Source organism: Manis javanica, chromosome 13 (genome assembly GCF_040802235.1).
Source record: "Manis javanica isolate MJ-LG chromosome 13, MJ_LKY, whole genome shotgun sequence".
NCBI lineage: Eukaryota > Metazoa > Chordata > Mammalia > Pholidota > Manidae > Manis > Manis javanica.
In genome coordinates, this window is record NC_133168.1 from 49,426,444 (window position 1) to 49,444,086 (window position 17,643).

The 17,643-nt window shown below is 35.9% G+C and overlaps 1 protein-coding gene across 3 annotated transcripts in view; it reads left to right on the forward strand.

Moving 5' to 3' along the window:
• Positions 1–17,643, forward strand: part of LAMA2 (laminin subunit alpha 2) — a 588,333-nt gene that overhangs the window by 543,116 nt on the left and 27,574 nt on the right. For all 3 annotated transcript variants that reach the window (XM_073219597.1, XM_073219595.1, XM_073219596.1), the window contains 4 exons: positions 4,335–4,473; positions 9,307–9,427; positions 11,885–12,061; positions 15,730–15,878. In XM_073219597.1, the coding sequence (XP_073075698.1) occupies positions 4,335–4,473; positions 9,307–9,427; positions 11,885–12,061; positions 15,730–15,878 (586 nt within the window). The remainder of the gene's footprint in view (positions 1–4,334; positions 4,474–9,306; positions 9,428–11,884; positions 12,062–15,729; positions 15,879–17,643) is intronic.

Genomic DNA, 17,643 nt, shown 5'->3' on the forward strand with positions numbered 1-17,643 from the left:
AGGCATATGTATTTCTAAGTTGTCAACATGTAGTAAGTAGATACAAATGTGAGGTCACCCAGACAGCTAAAACCTGAGAAGTGGCCAAATGAAGGCACATTAGGAAACATCAACATTTCTTAAGTGTTCAAAGAAATAATTCCAGGGAAAGAGACTATGAGTAAGAAAAGCTGGAGAGGTTGGTATCATAGAAGCCAAAAGAGAAAACTTCCTAGAAGGAAGGAAATGTTAACATCAAATACCCATAGATATGGATTAGGATAAACAGCAAAAGGACCCCACTGGGTTTGGGGGTAGGGAGGTCCCTGTGGATTTTAGCAACATCAGAACCCCTGGAGTAGTGGAATAGGAATTTAAATAAAGTTCCAGCATGTGAGTCACTGTTTCTTTTCCGTGACTAGATTAGTTGTTTGACATGAACTATTCTCAGCTAGTTTGCAAAAGCACTGTCCCTTAAAATTCAAATACACTCCTTCAGGATGCATTCCCCACCCTCCCTGAGAGTCACTTAGTAGAACCACAGACACTAATACAAATGTGCATATCCCCCAAGTACATTGATAGGAACACAAGGTTGAGAATGATCGCTTAGATTTTCAATGGACTCAGAGCAAGAAGAAAAGAATTTCTAAAGTACCAATTCATTTATAACTCGGCCTTGATTATGAAACACTTGTTAAGCCCCTTCTCTGTGGGGGACTTATTTCCCTGCTTACCCATATATGATAAATAAAACCCTATTTCCCTGCTTACCCATATATGATGCTGAGCTCATCAACTTTAAATTTTATGTTAATAGCTATTCTGTAAGAGAAAGAAAAGGGCAGGAAATAAAAACATTACCATTTCATAGCAGAACCCACTTCATCACTACCACTCAGGAAGAATAAAGCCCTTCCTTTAAATCAGTAAAAATATGCTATCCTATGTCTCTCTGCCAGAGTTAATGCTTGGGCCAGTGAGTTTCAATTCAATTGCATTTCTGCTCCCTAATCAGTTTTCCTTAGAATGATTTCTAAAAATGCATATAGTCACTCAGGAATAAGGAGGAAAACTACCTCCAGTTGCTGGCTTGCCTGTGACAGGCAGAATCTCATTTTCACAGACACCATTAAAATATGCACCATGTCTGTAGAAAGGGGCTATTTTCATGTTCCAGTCATCAGCCTCATATGAAAACTACTTTTCTGGATAGAAGATTGGAATAAAAAGGAATATGTATGAAAAAGTCTTGAAAACATGCTTTATAAATCTTTCTTTAAAATTTTAGCCACTAACCCTGTCAAAAAGGTGTATGAAATTTATATGTGTATGAATGTAGTTAAATTTCTAGATTTTAACTTGCTAAATGTTTTTTAAAGAACAGCTATTTAATAGGTGTTTTTTGTTGTTTAACAAAACTCTGCTTTGAAGATTTGAGGTATTAACAGGTTTAGGTATTTTATTTTGGTCCTTTGCAATAAGGCAATTATGTTCGGTTTTACTGCGGACACTTCCGTTAGGAATGGAAGTGCTACATGGGATTTTGGAGTTTGACACTTCTCTTTCAGAGAACACCATTCTAAAAGATGGTAAGTTGAGGGAAAATAATAGTGTTCCATAATCAAATAAATTTGAGAAATATTTCTTGCTCTGTGTCCCTCTCTTGGAACGTTACATTGCATATTAGTATTTGAAATATCTGGGAAGCCAGAAAATTAAGATATATTTTTAATTTTGTTTAACCCAATGGTTTTATTTATATGAACCAGGAACATCTAAATGACTAGCCATCCAAAAAATAAACATGTAGAAACGCTTCTATAATCCATTGATTGAAATGACCATTTTCAGACCCTTACTGAATTCAGATCCTACATCAGGCAAAGTTAGTGGCCAAATTGGTCATATTAATGAACTGATGCTTCAATATGCATCAAGGGTCCAAAATATATGAAGCAGTTAAAGGCTGAACCTAAGCAAATATTATGGTGAGAAAGCACATAATTGAGAAAGAGCCTAGCTTGACTCTTAAGAATGAAGGGGAGAAAATCAGTGAGATAAGGGGTTCCCATGTGCTTTCTGAACAAAGTAGTTTAGACAGAGAAGTGCCTCTCTTCTTTCCGTTTTCCATTCTGTTTCTGAGTTCTTATACTCATCATATTAGGAATACCTCTAGAAATTTGAGAGAAAAGCATAAGGCATAAAGATTGCACCTCTCTCACAACACTCAGCATCCTCCATCTTAAATGTAATTTAGAGTAGACATGGGTTCCATCACCTTGAAGAACCAAACATTCCCATCTCTCCATTTCTGTGCACAGGCATCTCATCTGTATGACTTTGTGGATGAGCCTAATCCCACCTCTTCTGTGTGTAATGAAATTCACAGAAGGAACCACAGATCTAGTATATTTCCAATTAACAGTCTAACTCCTAATTAGATATTTATCTTAGCATTAGTTACTTACCTGGCTTTATTTCCTAACTACTAATCTATATTATGAGAAATCACAGTAAGTGGTTTTTTGATGTCCATCTAAACTTCTCTTTTATCTTGACTGGTTTGCCTTTGTAGGGACACAAAAGTTTTCCCTTCTTCCCTTCCAGGCTCTTTAGCTCATCTAATAACTGAACTGAAACAAGATAGATTAACAGGAGAAAAACAAAAGTTTAATAACATGTATACCTCCTGTATAGATGGCAGAGACTCAGGAAAACTGAGTAAATCCTTGAAATGGTCAAAGCCATCACCTTAATTAAATACCATCTTTGGACAAAGACAAAGAAGATGTTTGGGTGTGGGGATTCAGTGATGGGAGGTTGCCAGGCAAAGCACAGTAAACAAGGGTACGGTTGTGATGCAGATTTAAGTCCTTGCGTTGTTGATTGGTCAGAGTTTCTAGAGATGGCGTCATCCACTTCTTCCAGGTACAGCAAAGGGGTGATGCTAACAAATGGAAATTTCTTTTATAAATAATTTCTTATAAAAGGGTAACTTCTCAGTTTTCAGATTTTCACCTATGTCTGCTATTTCTTAAAAATAACCAGCTTAAAATAAACAATATGCCCTCCCTGGCTGCATGCCTTCAGGAGTTGGGCCACAAATCTCTTCTCATTTCTATTTTTTTCTGCCCTTTTTCTTGGGATGTGAGACAAAAATGTATATGAGATATTTTGTCATTTGGCTAAAAGGTCTTATGGCTCAAGGAATTTCCCTTCTTGTCTACGTGCTGGGTATCAAAGAATAGATGTAACCAGCCCTTTTACACACAGTATGGTCATACAGAGGAAAAAGAGGTTTCCCTTTGGGTTTGCCATCAGAACTGGGAAGTCCCTCCTCTAGTGGACATTGTTAACTTTCAGATATTAATGATCCCCTTTGGAAGGCGAGACTGGGGACCTCCAGGGGTCCTGAAACTGCAAGAATGCACAATCAAAAGGAACATTGAGTTTAATCTTTGGGCAGGCTCCCTATGGAGGTTGCCAGGGTGGAATGATTTGATCATGTGATTAAAGAGAATCATGGATACCTGGCAAATATTTTTTGCCTATTTAACCAAAGTGCTGATTGTATTATTTTAAAGTAAACATAGAAGAGGGTAGCACATCATTATCAAAAGTCTCAACTTTTCAGTGAGGAATTGTTTTCTGTTTGGTTATTTATTTATTTATTGCTGGGTTAGTCTCATAGTCACTGTCACTACAAAAGTGTTACAAGTCACAATACCAATAAAAATGTCAGACACCTGGAGCAATTGCCCAGAAAGGAAAGGTGAAGTTTTTAGTATCCATTGTTAAGGGAATTCAAAGTACTTCAAAATCAATTTTCTCAGAAAGAATGCAAAATTCTAATTTTACATTGATATGACATATTACAGAATTGGATTTAAAAATTCCTCTTATGCTTAAACCTCGGTAATGCTAAGTCAGTTTTACCAAAATATAAATATTTCATTGCTTTTTAAAGACTTAAGTATATAAAACAAACAAATGAACTTTACTTCACTTTAAACTTCTCTAAGTTACTGTAAGTTTTGTCTTTTAATAAACGTTCATACACTGGGGTGACACAAAAAAATCAATTTGCCAAAAAAGCATACTTTAGGGTGGCAAAATCTGTTCCTCTTCTCTCCATTGGTGTGTAGACTATTATTTTATGTGTGAATAATTTGCTAATGTTATTTTATTGATGTCTTTGCTGTTTCTACAATTATTAGTCACTAAAGTGCAAGAACTTAAGAAAGTCTATGTTAATTGAGAACTAAACTAAATTTATCTTGAAGAAACAGTGATGATATGAAGGTAGTTGCTGTTGCTAAAATAAAATGTTCTATGTTATTTCTCCTTTACAGCAAACGTATCAATTGTGGATATAGACACTAACCAGGAGGAGAACATAGCAACTTCATCCTCAGGAAACAACTTTGGGCTTGACTTGAAAGCAGATGACAAAATATATTTTGGTGGTCTGCCAACACTGAGGAACCTGAGGTAACAAAGTGTATATTTAGAGCTAAGGCTTAAGTTTTAATTAAATGGCTACTATGCTAGCTAGAGTTCTAAAGTTTAATTATAATAGGAATGTTGTAGAAGGGCCTAAACAAAAAAATATTCATGTTGCTTGTTAGAAGAAAACCAAGATTTAGAAGCCAAAGGATTAGTTTGATATCTTTGTTGAAGGGATGGATAGGAATCACTACTTCTCTCATATTCACCTGATTAAAGAATTAAAAAATTAAATAAAGTTGAATGTGGATCTTGTAATTGCTGTTCTCCTTGCACATTCACTGAAGATAATAGCACATTGGCATTGCTTAGTGTTCTGAAAATTAGTGTTCCTGGGTACTGTGAGCCTCACCTATTTTACTACTGAGCATTAGCATGCTAATCGGGTCCTGGAGCTTTTCCCTAGGCCTGGCTATGGCTCTGTTAGTTATCTTCATGCCTAAACCAGCAATTGTTTAATTTCACATATATTTTTTAGATTATAGGATGGGGAGTTATATTTACCTCATAGTATAGTTAGCTCAGAAAATAAATACAAGTAACTAAAAAATGACAGAAGACTATTTCATATAGTATTTGATTAATCTCCTGCTTGCTGTGAAACATAAGAAATAAAAGAGAGTACTTGGTGCCTCATAAATGTTAATTTAATTAGAATGGGATGAATTGATTTGGTTAACCATAAGAGTTCACTATAAATACAGACTACCATGTTTTTGAATTTTTGTTTTGTTTTGTTTAATCACTTACTTGGTTAGTTTTTAATGGCAACACAAGTCCTGTCTAGAAGTTCCTATCTAAAAGACACATTATGATTGGAGGGATCTCAGAATAACTGAAAAGTACGGTGGTCAATTATTTCTATATTTCTCAAATAAGCAGCAGCATTTCAGTCTCATTTTATGATGGCTAGCATGCAGACTGAAATTTAGACCTGGCTGGATCTAAACTCCCTGTATCTAAACTCCATAAACTAGATAACTAATTACCTGTCTTTCAGGGGTCTAAGTTGATAAGCTTTATGGTACAGATAAATTGGCCTTGCATTCATCTACATTATAATGTATTTGTATTAGCAATATAGATTTTAAATATAGATTTCTGGTCAGAAAAGTCATTGTGGTTCAAATATATTTGAATATGACCTAGTTATTACTCAAAAATCCATTTATTCATTCAAGAAGTGTTGTGGAGTATCTACTGTGTACCAGATACCATATAAATACTTGGGAAGCAAGAGTTATTCCTGTCTGAGATTTACTTTGCAAGATCATTCAGTAAATTCTATATGAACAAATTCAATATAGCCAAAATCAGGCTATCCAGAGCCTCAATATTTTAGTGATGACTTCATTTTAATTACCATAAAGTGATATTTAAGGAATTCTCTACAAAGGTGTATATGATAACTTCATTGAGATGAGTTTATGTATTAATTTTCAGACTAAATATCTAATGAGTAATTATTACTAAGATGTTTTTACTTTCACAATATAATATTTCAGAATTAAAATATTTCTATGGTATGGCACATTATCAAAATGATCTTTACACATATATTTGTAAATAATGAAGGAGGCTTGCATTCATAGCTGTTATTTTGCTCACAGACAGGATCTTAATATGATAAAGTTCAAAAAAATAACAAATTATTTTTACTTATATTGTTAAGTTCAAGCTCTTTGGGAGGCAATGTTGATAAACTACTCATGAATACTATAATCTACAGAATTTGCACATTTTCCCATTCATAAGATTGATAAAAAGAAGTACTTTAAATTCATATTCCAAGTAAAAAATTTTTCAAGAGAACAGTATGTAGGAAAGGTTGTCTTTGGATTCTAATTTCACTGTGGTCAAGGGCATAAGTCTGTTTTCTGTACATCAGTTTTTTACATTCCTTTCCTAGGGGGATCCCTGTTAGAGTTTTTTGAAATTATAATTAAAGTTTATTGTTTTACTAAGTGAAAATGCAATTATAAGTAAATTGTTGTGTTTTTTTTCCTCCCTTTGGCCTAGTATGAAAGCAAGGTAAAATTTAAATTTATGCATGCCTTTTTCAAGTGCATGGGTTGGGTAAATGTGGCTTCTTAGATAAAGCAGTGGTGCAGAAGCAGAGTGACATCTATGCAGCTTTATTCATAGTACATTTCATGAGCAAGTAATGCACTCAGAGGTAGTTCTTATGCTGCCCTTGGCTTACAAAGATGCTGCTGCTTACCCACCATCAAACGAACTGCAACTTAACTTCTTTCACCAGCCGAAATGACAGATTGGCTCTGCCTCTTTGTTCAACCGCCTGCTCACAGTGCCTCTTGGTGCACACATGCAGTAGTACACGCGCGAAGGGCAGCTGGTCAGATCAAGTTTGGGGAACAGAGCAAAGCAGCCTCTGGTGTGGAGCCCCGGACTCTGACCACTCTTGTACCACGCTGTCCGCTGAGCAGTCAACTTGTGCTCCCAAATGCTTACCTCTGCCTTGTTGCTTTTTGCAAGCCTGCAGATATACAAAGGTTTACATGTCCTTTGCACCTCTTGGCAAGGCTGTTTGTTTATTGCCCCGTCTGTTTAGAATTACCTATGAAGCCAGATAAAAAAGAAGCTCTGGACATACCATATTTAAAATAAGTGTTTGCATTAATGGTGAAGAAATTTGTGGACAGTCCCTGTAGCTTCTCAGGAACATTTTAATCACTATTTGCAGATAGGCATTCGTGTGAAAGCTGTGAGTAGCAGGCTTCTGTTAGTGGCTGATCTAACCCCAGAGATGTGCAGGACTGGCGTACACTGGTGAGAGCTAAAGCCTAGTGTTTGGGTATTTCAGATCCTAACTGTGCCAAATTTCTGGAACGGAGATAATGAAGCCGAACTGATGTAAGAAATTTTTAAAGCAAAGGATAGACTTTTAATGCCAGAAACTAGAATACATAGAAATGAAAGTATAAAAAAAAAAATAATAACCCGAGTTGTTTTTTTGTGACACAGTTGAGACCAGTCGTGTTGTTTACTGAGATGGCTAGAAGGCAAAGGCTGGCTTTCAATGGAAATATATAAAACTCTGAATGACACTGTGTAGCTTTGTAATTTTGCCTTTGAGGCAAGTAGAAGAAACAGAGGCCTTTGGTTACCATTAGAAGTCCGATCACCATATGTGATTGCTCATCCCCTGTGACTTTCATAATACTGAGCTTGCTAAATTGTTGTATTTTGAAATGGTCCTTTGTATTTCCATGAAACGATGAACTACGTAACTTGTAGGTGATTTACTTGATTGATAAGGCCTCTGAAAAAATTGTGATAAATCAGCTTCCTTTAAAAGAAAATATGGAGCAAATGAACACTGCAAATGAAATTCACCCATTTCCTTCACTTTAAAAATAAGAATATAAGCAAGATCCTCACTGTCCAGCTGGGTATGTTTTTCATAATAGCCAGCTGACTAAGCAGCAGACCTTGGCAACAAGGGGAAATGATCAAAGAAAATAAAGCAGTTCCAGAGGAAGAGAGAGAAAAAAATACCTAGCGTGACATAAATCACCTGATCCACACTACCAGTGTCTTATTTGCTTTCCCACCTGTTTTTCCACATGCCATGTGCTTTTTGTTATGACAAAAAAAATAAAAGGGAATCCTGGCATTGTGGGACAATAAGGAGAGACTTAATCATTATCCTAATAAGTATAATATTTTAATGTTGTTCAGACGGTTTTTACAGATGCTTATTAACACCCCCAAAAGTAGTATTTTTTCTTTCCCTATAGAAAAAACACTGTTCTGTATGGTTGCCACTAGTCACAGTGCCTATTTAACTTAAAATTGAGTAAAACTAAATAGCAATATTGTTTCTCATTGGCATAAGCTACATTTCAAGTGCCAATAGCTACATACAGCTAGTTAACTACTGATTTGGACTGCAGAAAAGAATATTTCCATCATCACAGAGAGTTCTGTTGGACAGCTCTGCTAGACACTGAATAAAGAGGTATTGTCATCATTGGCATCCTGTTAGTTTATGTGTATTGAGCACTTACTGTGTGCTAGCATGCTTATCCCTTTCTAAGAAGTAGCGAACAAAAAGTAAGCATTTATGCATCATGTGAGTATAGAAGCCATTTTCAACCTCCTTGGAAAAATTCAATGTATGCTTTGTGCCTTTGGTTTCTTGATTTTGTTATTGCTTCAATAAAGAATAAAGATATCAGTATCAATCCATAAATCCAGTTTTAAAGTATCTTTTTTTTTAGACTACATATTCCAAAAGAATAATCCTTTGGTTTTATTTTAGCTAAAAGCTTTAAAGAGAAATATAATAGCATCTTATTCCCCAGTTATACCCACCACCCCCCAGAAAAAGTCTCGATGACAGACATTTTTTTTCAAAATATGTGTTTCCAGATTTTTGCCCCTAAATCTTGAGGAAGAGCTTATGTAAACTTTTTGACATGTGATTTGATTTTGCTGCCTACACAAGTGCCTGCTCTTTGGTGAAAGAAACACACTTCATTCTACATATGAGGCACTTAATAAACAGTCAGTTAATTCCTGTACCTTGTATTTAAATGCTGAGAGTGAGATCATTTTTTAAAAGGAGAGGAAGAAGAACTATGTAAAGATGCGTTCTGCAGGATGGTGTTAACATCTACTTAATCAATGGACACATAGTTTGCTGCGTACATGTGTGCACATGCACACAGCTGGAGAGACATGTGCCTGCCTGTGTGTCAGTTTGCTCCACATGGCTTGCGTCCACTAGTCACAGATGCAATGTGCCATTGCCCTAATGATGTTGCTTTTGTTTTCCATGTAACTTTTTAACAGGCCAGAAGTGAACTTGAGGAAATATTCTGGCTGCCTTAGAGATATTGAAATTTCAAGAACTCCATATAATATACTCAGCAGCCCTGATTATGTTGGTGTTACCAAAGGATGTTCACTGGAGGTTGGTTTCTTTTTTAATGGCTTCCTAAATTCATTCATCTCAGATTTCATTTCTCTAATTTGGTGTCTTATAGGGACCAATCCCTTATTAACATATTTTAAATTCCTCCTAACCCTAGTCTTAGTTATGTGATGATAAAGCACAGTTGAAGGACTTTTATAAATTCCTGTGATCAACTGCACTTAGGAAATGGTATTATGAAGAACCAAAATGTTTTCCATGTATACAGCACTTATTAGTATATATGTTCAATATTAGTCTCTTTTCTGGTTCTCTCTCCCTTTCCAACACTACTTTTCCCTTTTCTTCAATTTTTGTCATCTATTTTAGATTCATTTTATCTTTTTGTATTGTATATAGTTTTATCAAGGGCCTTAAATTTTTTTTCTGGAATATGACAGGAGTTTACATGAACACTAAGTAATAGTTTACACCAGCATCATTAGTGTATAGCTTGTCTACAGCAGGGAAGGCAAACCTCCTTTTCTTTGAAAATTACACAGACTGGGGACCTTCCACAAAGATTTGTCCTTGACATGATTGCAAAGTCCTTTGTTATCAAATGTCTTCAGTATCTTTTTGTTGAAAAAGCAGCCCAGCAGCCCTCTGATTCCACTTGACTCTGCTCTCCCTGCTCTTCAATAGGGGCTGACCCCTAGGGCAGAGAGAAACAGGTCACAGCCTGCTCTCTCAAAATGTCTTTAAGCAAGAGCCAATAGTCATCAGCAAATATTAGTAAGAATTTAATGGGGATTCTAAAAGTGACAAGTTTGTTTTAGAAGGAAAATGTTAAATATATCATACTTAAAATTTTTAATTGCCCTGTGACACAACTATACCTTTTACTGGCTTCCTGCAACTAACGTTATTTTAGAGCATTACTATAGAATTCATGAAAATGAAGGGAGAATGAGGAGAAAGAAAAAGCGAATCCACCACTGAGCCATGAGGTTTAAAGTCTGAAACAGAACTTTCAGGGTCTTCACTGTGCCTAGTTATAGGCTCCAGTTGGGAACTGGCCATAGGCATCTGCCCTGAGAAGCTAGGGAATGAGGAAAAAGGAAATGCACACCAAACTGAAGCTCTAAGGATCCATATTTTCTTATTAAAGAAAATTTTACTGAGAGTTTTAATCTTCCAAAGCCTAATGCTTAGCCACATGTAAAAGATATATACATGAGGATGGAAAACTGTCCAGAAAATGAATAGGCTGTATGTGTGGAAATGATAACTCTAAAGGCACTTTTCAGTAACCAAGAAATATTTTGCAACTAAAATATGAGGCAGAAATTTGATGTGGGTAAATATTGAAAAGTCTGCATAGTGTTTTATCTGAACTGTCAAAAATGACATGATTTGAAAGTTGCAATAGAAAATGGATTATACATTTTATAATACTTATGCTACTTAACTGGACTGAAACACTATGAAACACTGTGGGGAAAAATATCCTACATTAAAGGATTCCTTGCCTTTATTACAGCAAAATCCAGGACTTTTAAAATGATTGTTTTAAGCACTCTAAATGCCCAGCTACATGGGCTTGCTTAAATAAATCATATTCATCCAGTGGGATGCCCCCCACCATTAAAAGTGATGATAAGGTCTGTGTTTACTGAAAGAGAGCCCCCACTTATATAGTGAAAAAAAAAGTTACTAATGAGTGTGCCTATCATGATTTAGTTTAAATATAGAGAGGAGGAGAGAGGAAGTGAAAGATAAATTATTGAATGCATGCATGGGTTATAAAAAGCTATATGCTTCTATACAGCTCTGAGTGTGGGGGGCTGATTTTTGCTTTCTTTTGTACTTCATTACTGTCTAAATGTTTCTGTTTTATTTATTATCATTAAGGACAATGGTACTACTTTCACTGTGAAAAGAAAACTGGACTATGAAATGCTCGCCTTGTTTATTTTTAAGATTTAGGCTTTATCTTATTTTTTTTTAATCTTATAGTGTGTATTTGTAAGTTCGATAGCAATGAGTATCTTTCTTTCAATGAATAAAGGTGTTTCAGTGAACATCTTTCATCACTGAGTAAAAATGCAGACATAGATCAAGGTCATACTCATTTGTAAAATATAAAAAATTAGTTGATGGAGGATATTCAAGGGACTAATTAGGGTTTTTAAGGGCAATTTAGCAACATATAAACCAAAAGAAAACATTATCTATTAGTGATAATCTATATTTTAAATCAAAAGTTCTAGAATAAAAGCAGAGAACAAAGTTATTTTAACCCAAATCACTCAGAAAATTTCAAGTTACAACTAGAAATGGTATTTCTTCAATTGCTCCTAATCTCTCCACGTAATGGGGTTTTCATGCCTTCCAAAATGACAGTGTATTTCATGATTATATGGCATGTAGTGAGGAAGGTGAGTTAGATGGAGAAATTAATTTAAATTTTCATTTCTAAGGCTTTCTTCTTTTTTTCCCCCCTTTGACCCACAGAATGTTTACACTGTTAGCTTCCCCAAGGCTGGTTTTGTGGAGCTGTCCCCTGTGCCAATTGATGTAGGAACAGAAATTAACCTGTCTTTCAGTACCAAGAATGAGTCTGGGATCATCCTCTTGGGAAGTGGAGGAATGCCAACACCGCCTCGGAGAAAACGAAGGCAGACTGGACAGGTACCCTCACACCTACTTAAGAATACATCTTCCCTAATGCTTATACAAAAAAATTATTTTGTAGAGACTGATGGGGCATTTAGGGTTCACAAATTGCTTTTCTATTTTTAGATTTGCATCATTTATCTCCACTACCATCTTCTTAGGACAGTGATCTCCACTAGAATTTTCCTATTGGTCATTTCCACGGGCAGTCACACTTGTAATATGGACCTGCATCTCATATAGATTTAGCATTTGTTTATATAAAGAAAGCGTGAAATAAATTCACATTATATTAATCTTCTCTTGTCTCTAAGTCCAACTCCTTACCAGATCTGTAGCTGTCCAACTAGGGTCCCTTAAACGTAAATTTAAATTCCTTCTAGCATTAATTTCCCGGTTTCACTAGCTAACATTTATCAGTTTGCTGGAGTCTGACCCGTTCCACCCTTTCAGGACACAGAAGGCAGAGAACAGAGCAGGGATACAAGAAGACAAAAAGACCACAGCTAATACAGGCCTGGAGATAAGACCGTGCTCAGCTGCACTCATGACATGAAAATAGAACTTTGTAATGTTGTGAACTTCAATTTTCACACACACCCTTACCATTTGACTCTGTTAAAAGCTATCCCTTAGCTGCCCAGATCTAGGTACTATAACTGTCTACTACCTTGATCTTCCTCCAGTACTTTCAATTATATTTTCTTGACTATATATTTTCTTGCATTTTTTGTATAATTTTTCTCAGTAAAAGTGTTCATAGGAATTAGCTAGTTTATCGTGGTCAAGAATGGAATGTTTTACAAATGTCCTTAACTATTCATGCATCTTGTAAATCAGGTTGCTTTGTTTGTGATTATATGTATTTTTAATTACTTGTACCATTTGAAATTTAGTACTCAGTAATATTATGTGATAAATCTTATTCTCCCCACCAAAATAAAAACTAAACAAAATGTTAGCAAATAGAATCTAAAGATGTAGGACCATCAATAACTTGGGTTATCTCAGGAATGTAGGGGGGTGGTTAATATTAGAAAGTCTAAAAATCATATAATCATTTCAATAGATGTAGAGAAAACATTTGGTAAAACTGAACAGCCATTTCTGATTTTCTAAAAAATTAGTAAACTAAGAAGAGGAAGGAGCTTCCTTAACCATCTATAAAAAGACTGTAATAGATATTCTTGATTGTAAAGCATTATAAGTTTCCTATAAAATCAAGAACGGATGAATTTATCACTGTTTCAATCTTAGCCAATGCAATAAGAACAAGTAAACACAGTACAAGAACAAGTATATAATTGAAGAATAAATATAATAGAACAAACATAAGATCTATGTGGAGAAAATTATAAAACTTTATTGAAAAATTAGGCCAGAATACTTACTGAAGTTATCCTCAATAAATGAGCATAGTCAACATGTTAATGGAAAGACTTAATGTTAAAAATATGTCAACTTTCCCCCAAATGATATGTACATTGAATTTCAATGAAACAATCACCTTATGTTTTTGTAAATCATGACAGCCTAAATCTAAAATTTATATTAAAGATCAGAAGCCCAAGAAACTCCTAAGCAGAAGAGTAAGGTGGTGGGCTGCCCAACCAGAGATCGGCACATGATGAACCAGAGTTTTGAATTGTGGTAGTATGGCATTAATTCATGGATAACTGTGCCAGTGGAACAGAATAGAGAGCCCTGAATATACCCAAGGATTGAAGGAAGAAACATTTGGCAGTAGGTGGCATTGTACATTATTAGGAAAAAGTGGACCTTTTGGCAAATGATTTCAGGGCAACTCGTTATCTGTATCAAAAAAATAGCAACAAGGATGAATATTAGAAGCTGAATAGAAATGAAAAAGTTCAACATACTATACAATACCATCTTTATAGATTTCTACTATAAGTAACACTAAACAACATGCCATTTACAGATATATATAAAAATTTTCAAAAACAATTTTTAAAAAAACAAGAATTACAAATATAAATCCAAGGTAGTGGTAACCTCTCAGAGGAGAAGCTGGGAGATGGATTGGAAAGAAACTCACAGGATATGCAGTGCTAATGTTTTTCTTAAATTGGGTAGTAGATTTACAGGTACTCAGTTAATCGTACAGTTGTGAATATAGCTTCATCATTTACATGTATGTCCTTTATATTGTGAGAAATGTATCAAATAGTGATAATAAAAATATTTTTTGAAGAGTAGAGGGAGAAAAAATCACATTTTATCTTTCTTACTGTATATAATAAGCCCTGAATAAATATAAAGTATAAGTGTTCTTCTAAATCCTATATCTTTTAATCTTGAAAAATAAAATTATTTTCTCACTATTACAAATAATAAGCTCATTATAATAAGAGAACCAGATCAAATTTTATGAAGTAGATTTCCACTAAAGGATATTTGTTTCCAAAGTCATTGTCACATAATTAAGCACCACCTATTGGCTCCAAATATTTCATCAGAAATAAATAAATGGGTTTGAATCACCAGCTTTCAAGGTAGTTCTTAATAGAACATGTTTCCATTAAAACAGTCAACATGAGAAAATATGAAGTACTAGAGGGCAAAGTAGATTAGAAATAACATGTTAACGTTTCACCATTTTAATGATCATATTTGTTTTTAAAAATCTTGCAGTAAATGCTATCTGAAAGAGAAAATAATGTTAAATAGTTATGTCTGTTGCAGAATCAATGCTGGTTAAATGGACACACTGTATTTTATCTTTCAAGGCTCACAGTTCTGATACTCATTGGGTTGTTTGTGATTCTGTTCTGTGAAAGGGGTTTGAGACATCAAATAATCAGCTAAAACATTTTTCATTGCATGAGTAGTTTGCAGTTCCCCTTTCGTGGGTGCTGAGCACTAATCCAGATCCTTTGGACATTTTTATGGGACACACAGATGCATTGGCGATTTAGTAAGTCAGTGGAGATACAGTGATGTGTGCTTGAAGCCATCGTCTCCACCGCCAGTGCCTCATGGGACCGAGTGGTCACTGGACAGCCCACGCCCCTATACTCCACATGAAAGGGGACATGCATAGCATCAGCTCTGGGGGCGAGGACCGCATTCAGTCTCCCTTGGGTTCATAATCTGATCTCAAAACCATGCTGGTTGCTATAGTAACAGCAGCAAGAAGAAGGCAGTCATGTTTGTGGATAAAAAATTGTCTTCCTTCTTCCTAAATGTGGGAGACAAGTTACATGTTGGTGATAGCAATCTATTTCACCAGCTCAGAGAACAATTTGAAGTCTAAACGTTTGAAATGCCATGAGGTTGGGAGTCAGACCTGGTTTCCAGAACGCTAGCTGTCCGCTTATCAATATGAGGAGAGGACTTTTATTGACACCCTTTGTTTCCTGGTCGGCTTTGTGAGTTAGACGCCCAATAAAAAGCACAGCTGTTACTGTCAGTGTCACAAATCTGCTTTGCAAAGACAGCTATATCACTGCATCCACTTTCCACATCATCTAACAAGCAAAAATGTACATGATTAAATGGTTATTTCCAGCCTCTTTAAATACTGCTTTAAAAAATACTGAGTCTTAGCTTCTCAGGTAAGATCTCAGAGCAGATAAATCTGCAGTTCTGACAGGGAACCTCCAACATTAAGTCATAGATAAGACTCCTCTTTAATCTTCAATAACCGTTTGCTATTGCAGGCTTATTATGCGATATTCCTGAACAAGGGCCGTCTGGAAGTGCATCTCTCCACAGGGACACGAACAATGAGGAAAATTGTTGTCAAACCAGAGCCGAGTCTGTTTCACGACGGGAGGGAACATTCTGTTCATGTAGAGAGAACTAAAGGGTAACGGTAGCCCTAGAGAACTTACTATCATAACTAACATGAACCTCTTTGCTCACATGAGTCTCTGACTGGACCTTTGTTGTGTATGGGCATACAGTGCGTTACAAAACTATCAGATAGCTAATTTCATCTTCTGTGTATATCATACTTGGGGAACCTCATTTACCTTGGCCCATAGGAGCTCTATTCTTAACGTTTTTATTCTGGGCAATTCTCTTCACCACCTTTGGAGATACCAAACGCATCCTCTGAAGCTGTAGATAAGAAAAATCCCTCCCTCCACACCTATCAAATGCTCCCTTCTCAAGCAAGGTATGCGCATAGTGAACACACATAATAGCTCAGCTGGAGCCTGCAGCCTTTGGCAGCTGCTGCTTCACTCAGGTTCCAAACATTTATGGCAGCTGCTTAGAAAACGGTCACAGATTTGGAGAGTGGCGGCAGCTGCAGGGCTGACTGAGCACTGTTATGTGCCTACCACCTCCCCGTCCCCTTCCAAGGTAAGCACTTGGAAGTGGCTTCATCAGTGAGCCAATCTGAGAGAGCGAAGGGATAAGCCTGCTGCCATGCCTTCAGTGCATGAAGGCCGCCTCTCTGTAGATCCTGGAGAGGGCTCACCTCCCAGCCCTGAGTCACAGAATTGGCTGTAGTACTGCTATAAATTGACTTCCCATTTCTTCGGAATGCTGCAGTACTTTATACTTACTTTATTGGGAAAGTCACCTTCATTTGCATCAAAATGTTGTGTAACATGTCAGATAATTAGTTTAGAAGGACAATTAGAGAACAAGAAAACAGAAGTCCAGAGACCAGTCCTGCAGACCAGCAATCCATTTATTAGATTAATGACATAGAAAGGAACCAGAAGTCAAATTTTATGAAACTTCAAAACACAGAGAATACTTTTAGATACAACAGTGGTGGGAACATGTAGCAATAGTTCAAGTAAGCAGATGCCATTCTGTAGTTAAAGACATACATTTTTGACTTATCTTCTTGTTTGGGTAATAGTTTTGATAAGTAATAAGATTTCTTCTAAGTAAATGATAACACTTTCCTTGGGCTCTTTTTGTTAGTATAGGGAGCATTAGGTTTTGGGCTGAATTGATACTAAGCATTCTTGCAGAGTCATCTACTAACTGAGATGTATAAAACCATGATAAAGACAAATGAGAGATCAATATTTGGACAAACTAAGAACTTACACTAATCTAATAGCCAGATATTGCAGTCACAGTCTCAGAAGAGTAATGCAGACTGTTCTCATTGAATCTTAGGGACCACTCTAAAATGCTGATTTTGCATATCTTCTAGACTAGATTTCCAGTCCTTGGCCAAACTTAGTCCTTCTCATTGTGGGAAGGATTTTTCACAATCTTTGAACTTTAATGAATTTCAATAAGCAAATAGATTTGAGTAATATAGTTGATCAAATATCTTCCAAAATATGTTGTTTTGTGGAGGAAGAATTGACATTCCCAAGTGCAGAACTGTGACATTGTGGTAGTGTCCTTTTAACAGGTGTTTTTTTAAGGAGGGTATTTTATTATGCCAACTTCACAGCTGTTGGCCATCAATCCAACCTTTATTTGATTAAGTTCAGTGTACACTACAGCACTGAAAACCGGTCATTCGACTAATTGTTCATATAAATAAACAGTTTGCCATTCGCTGTTAATTAAAGGATAATGTATTGGACATATTAGTGCACAGTCACTGAACTCTAGCAAAGCAAGAACACATTTGCTACCATAATGCTTCATTC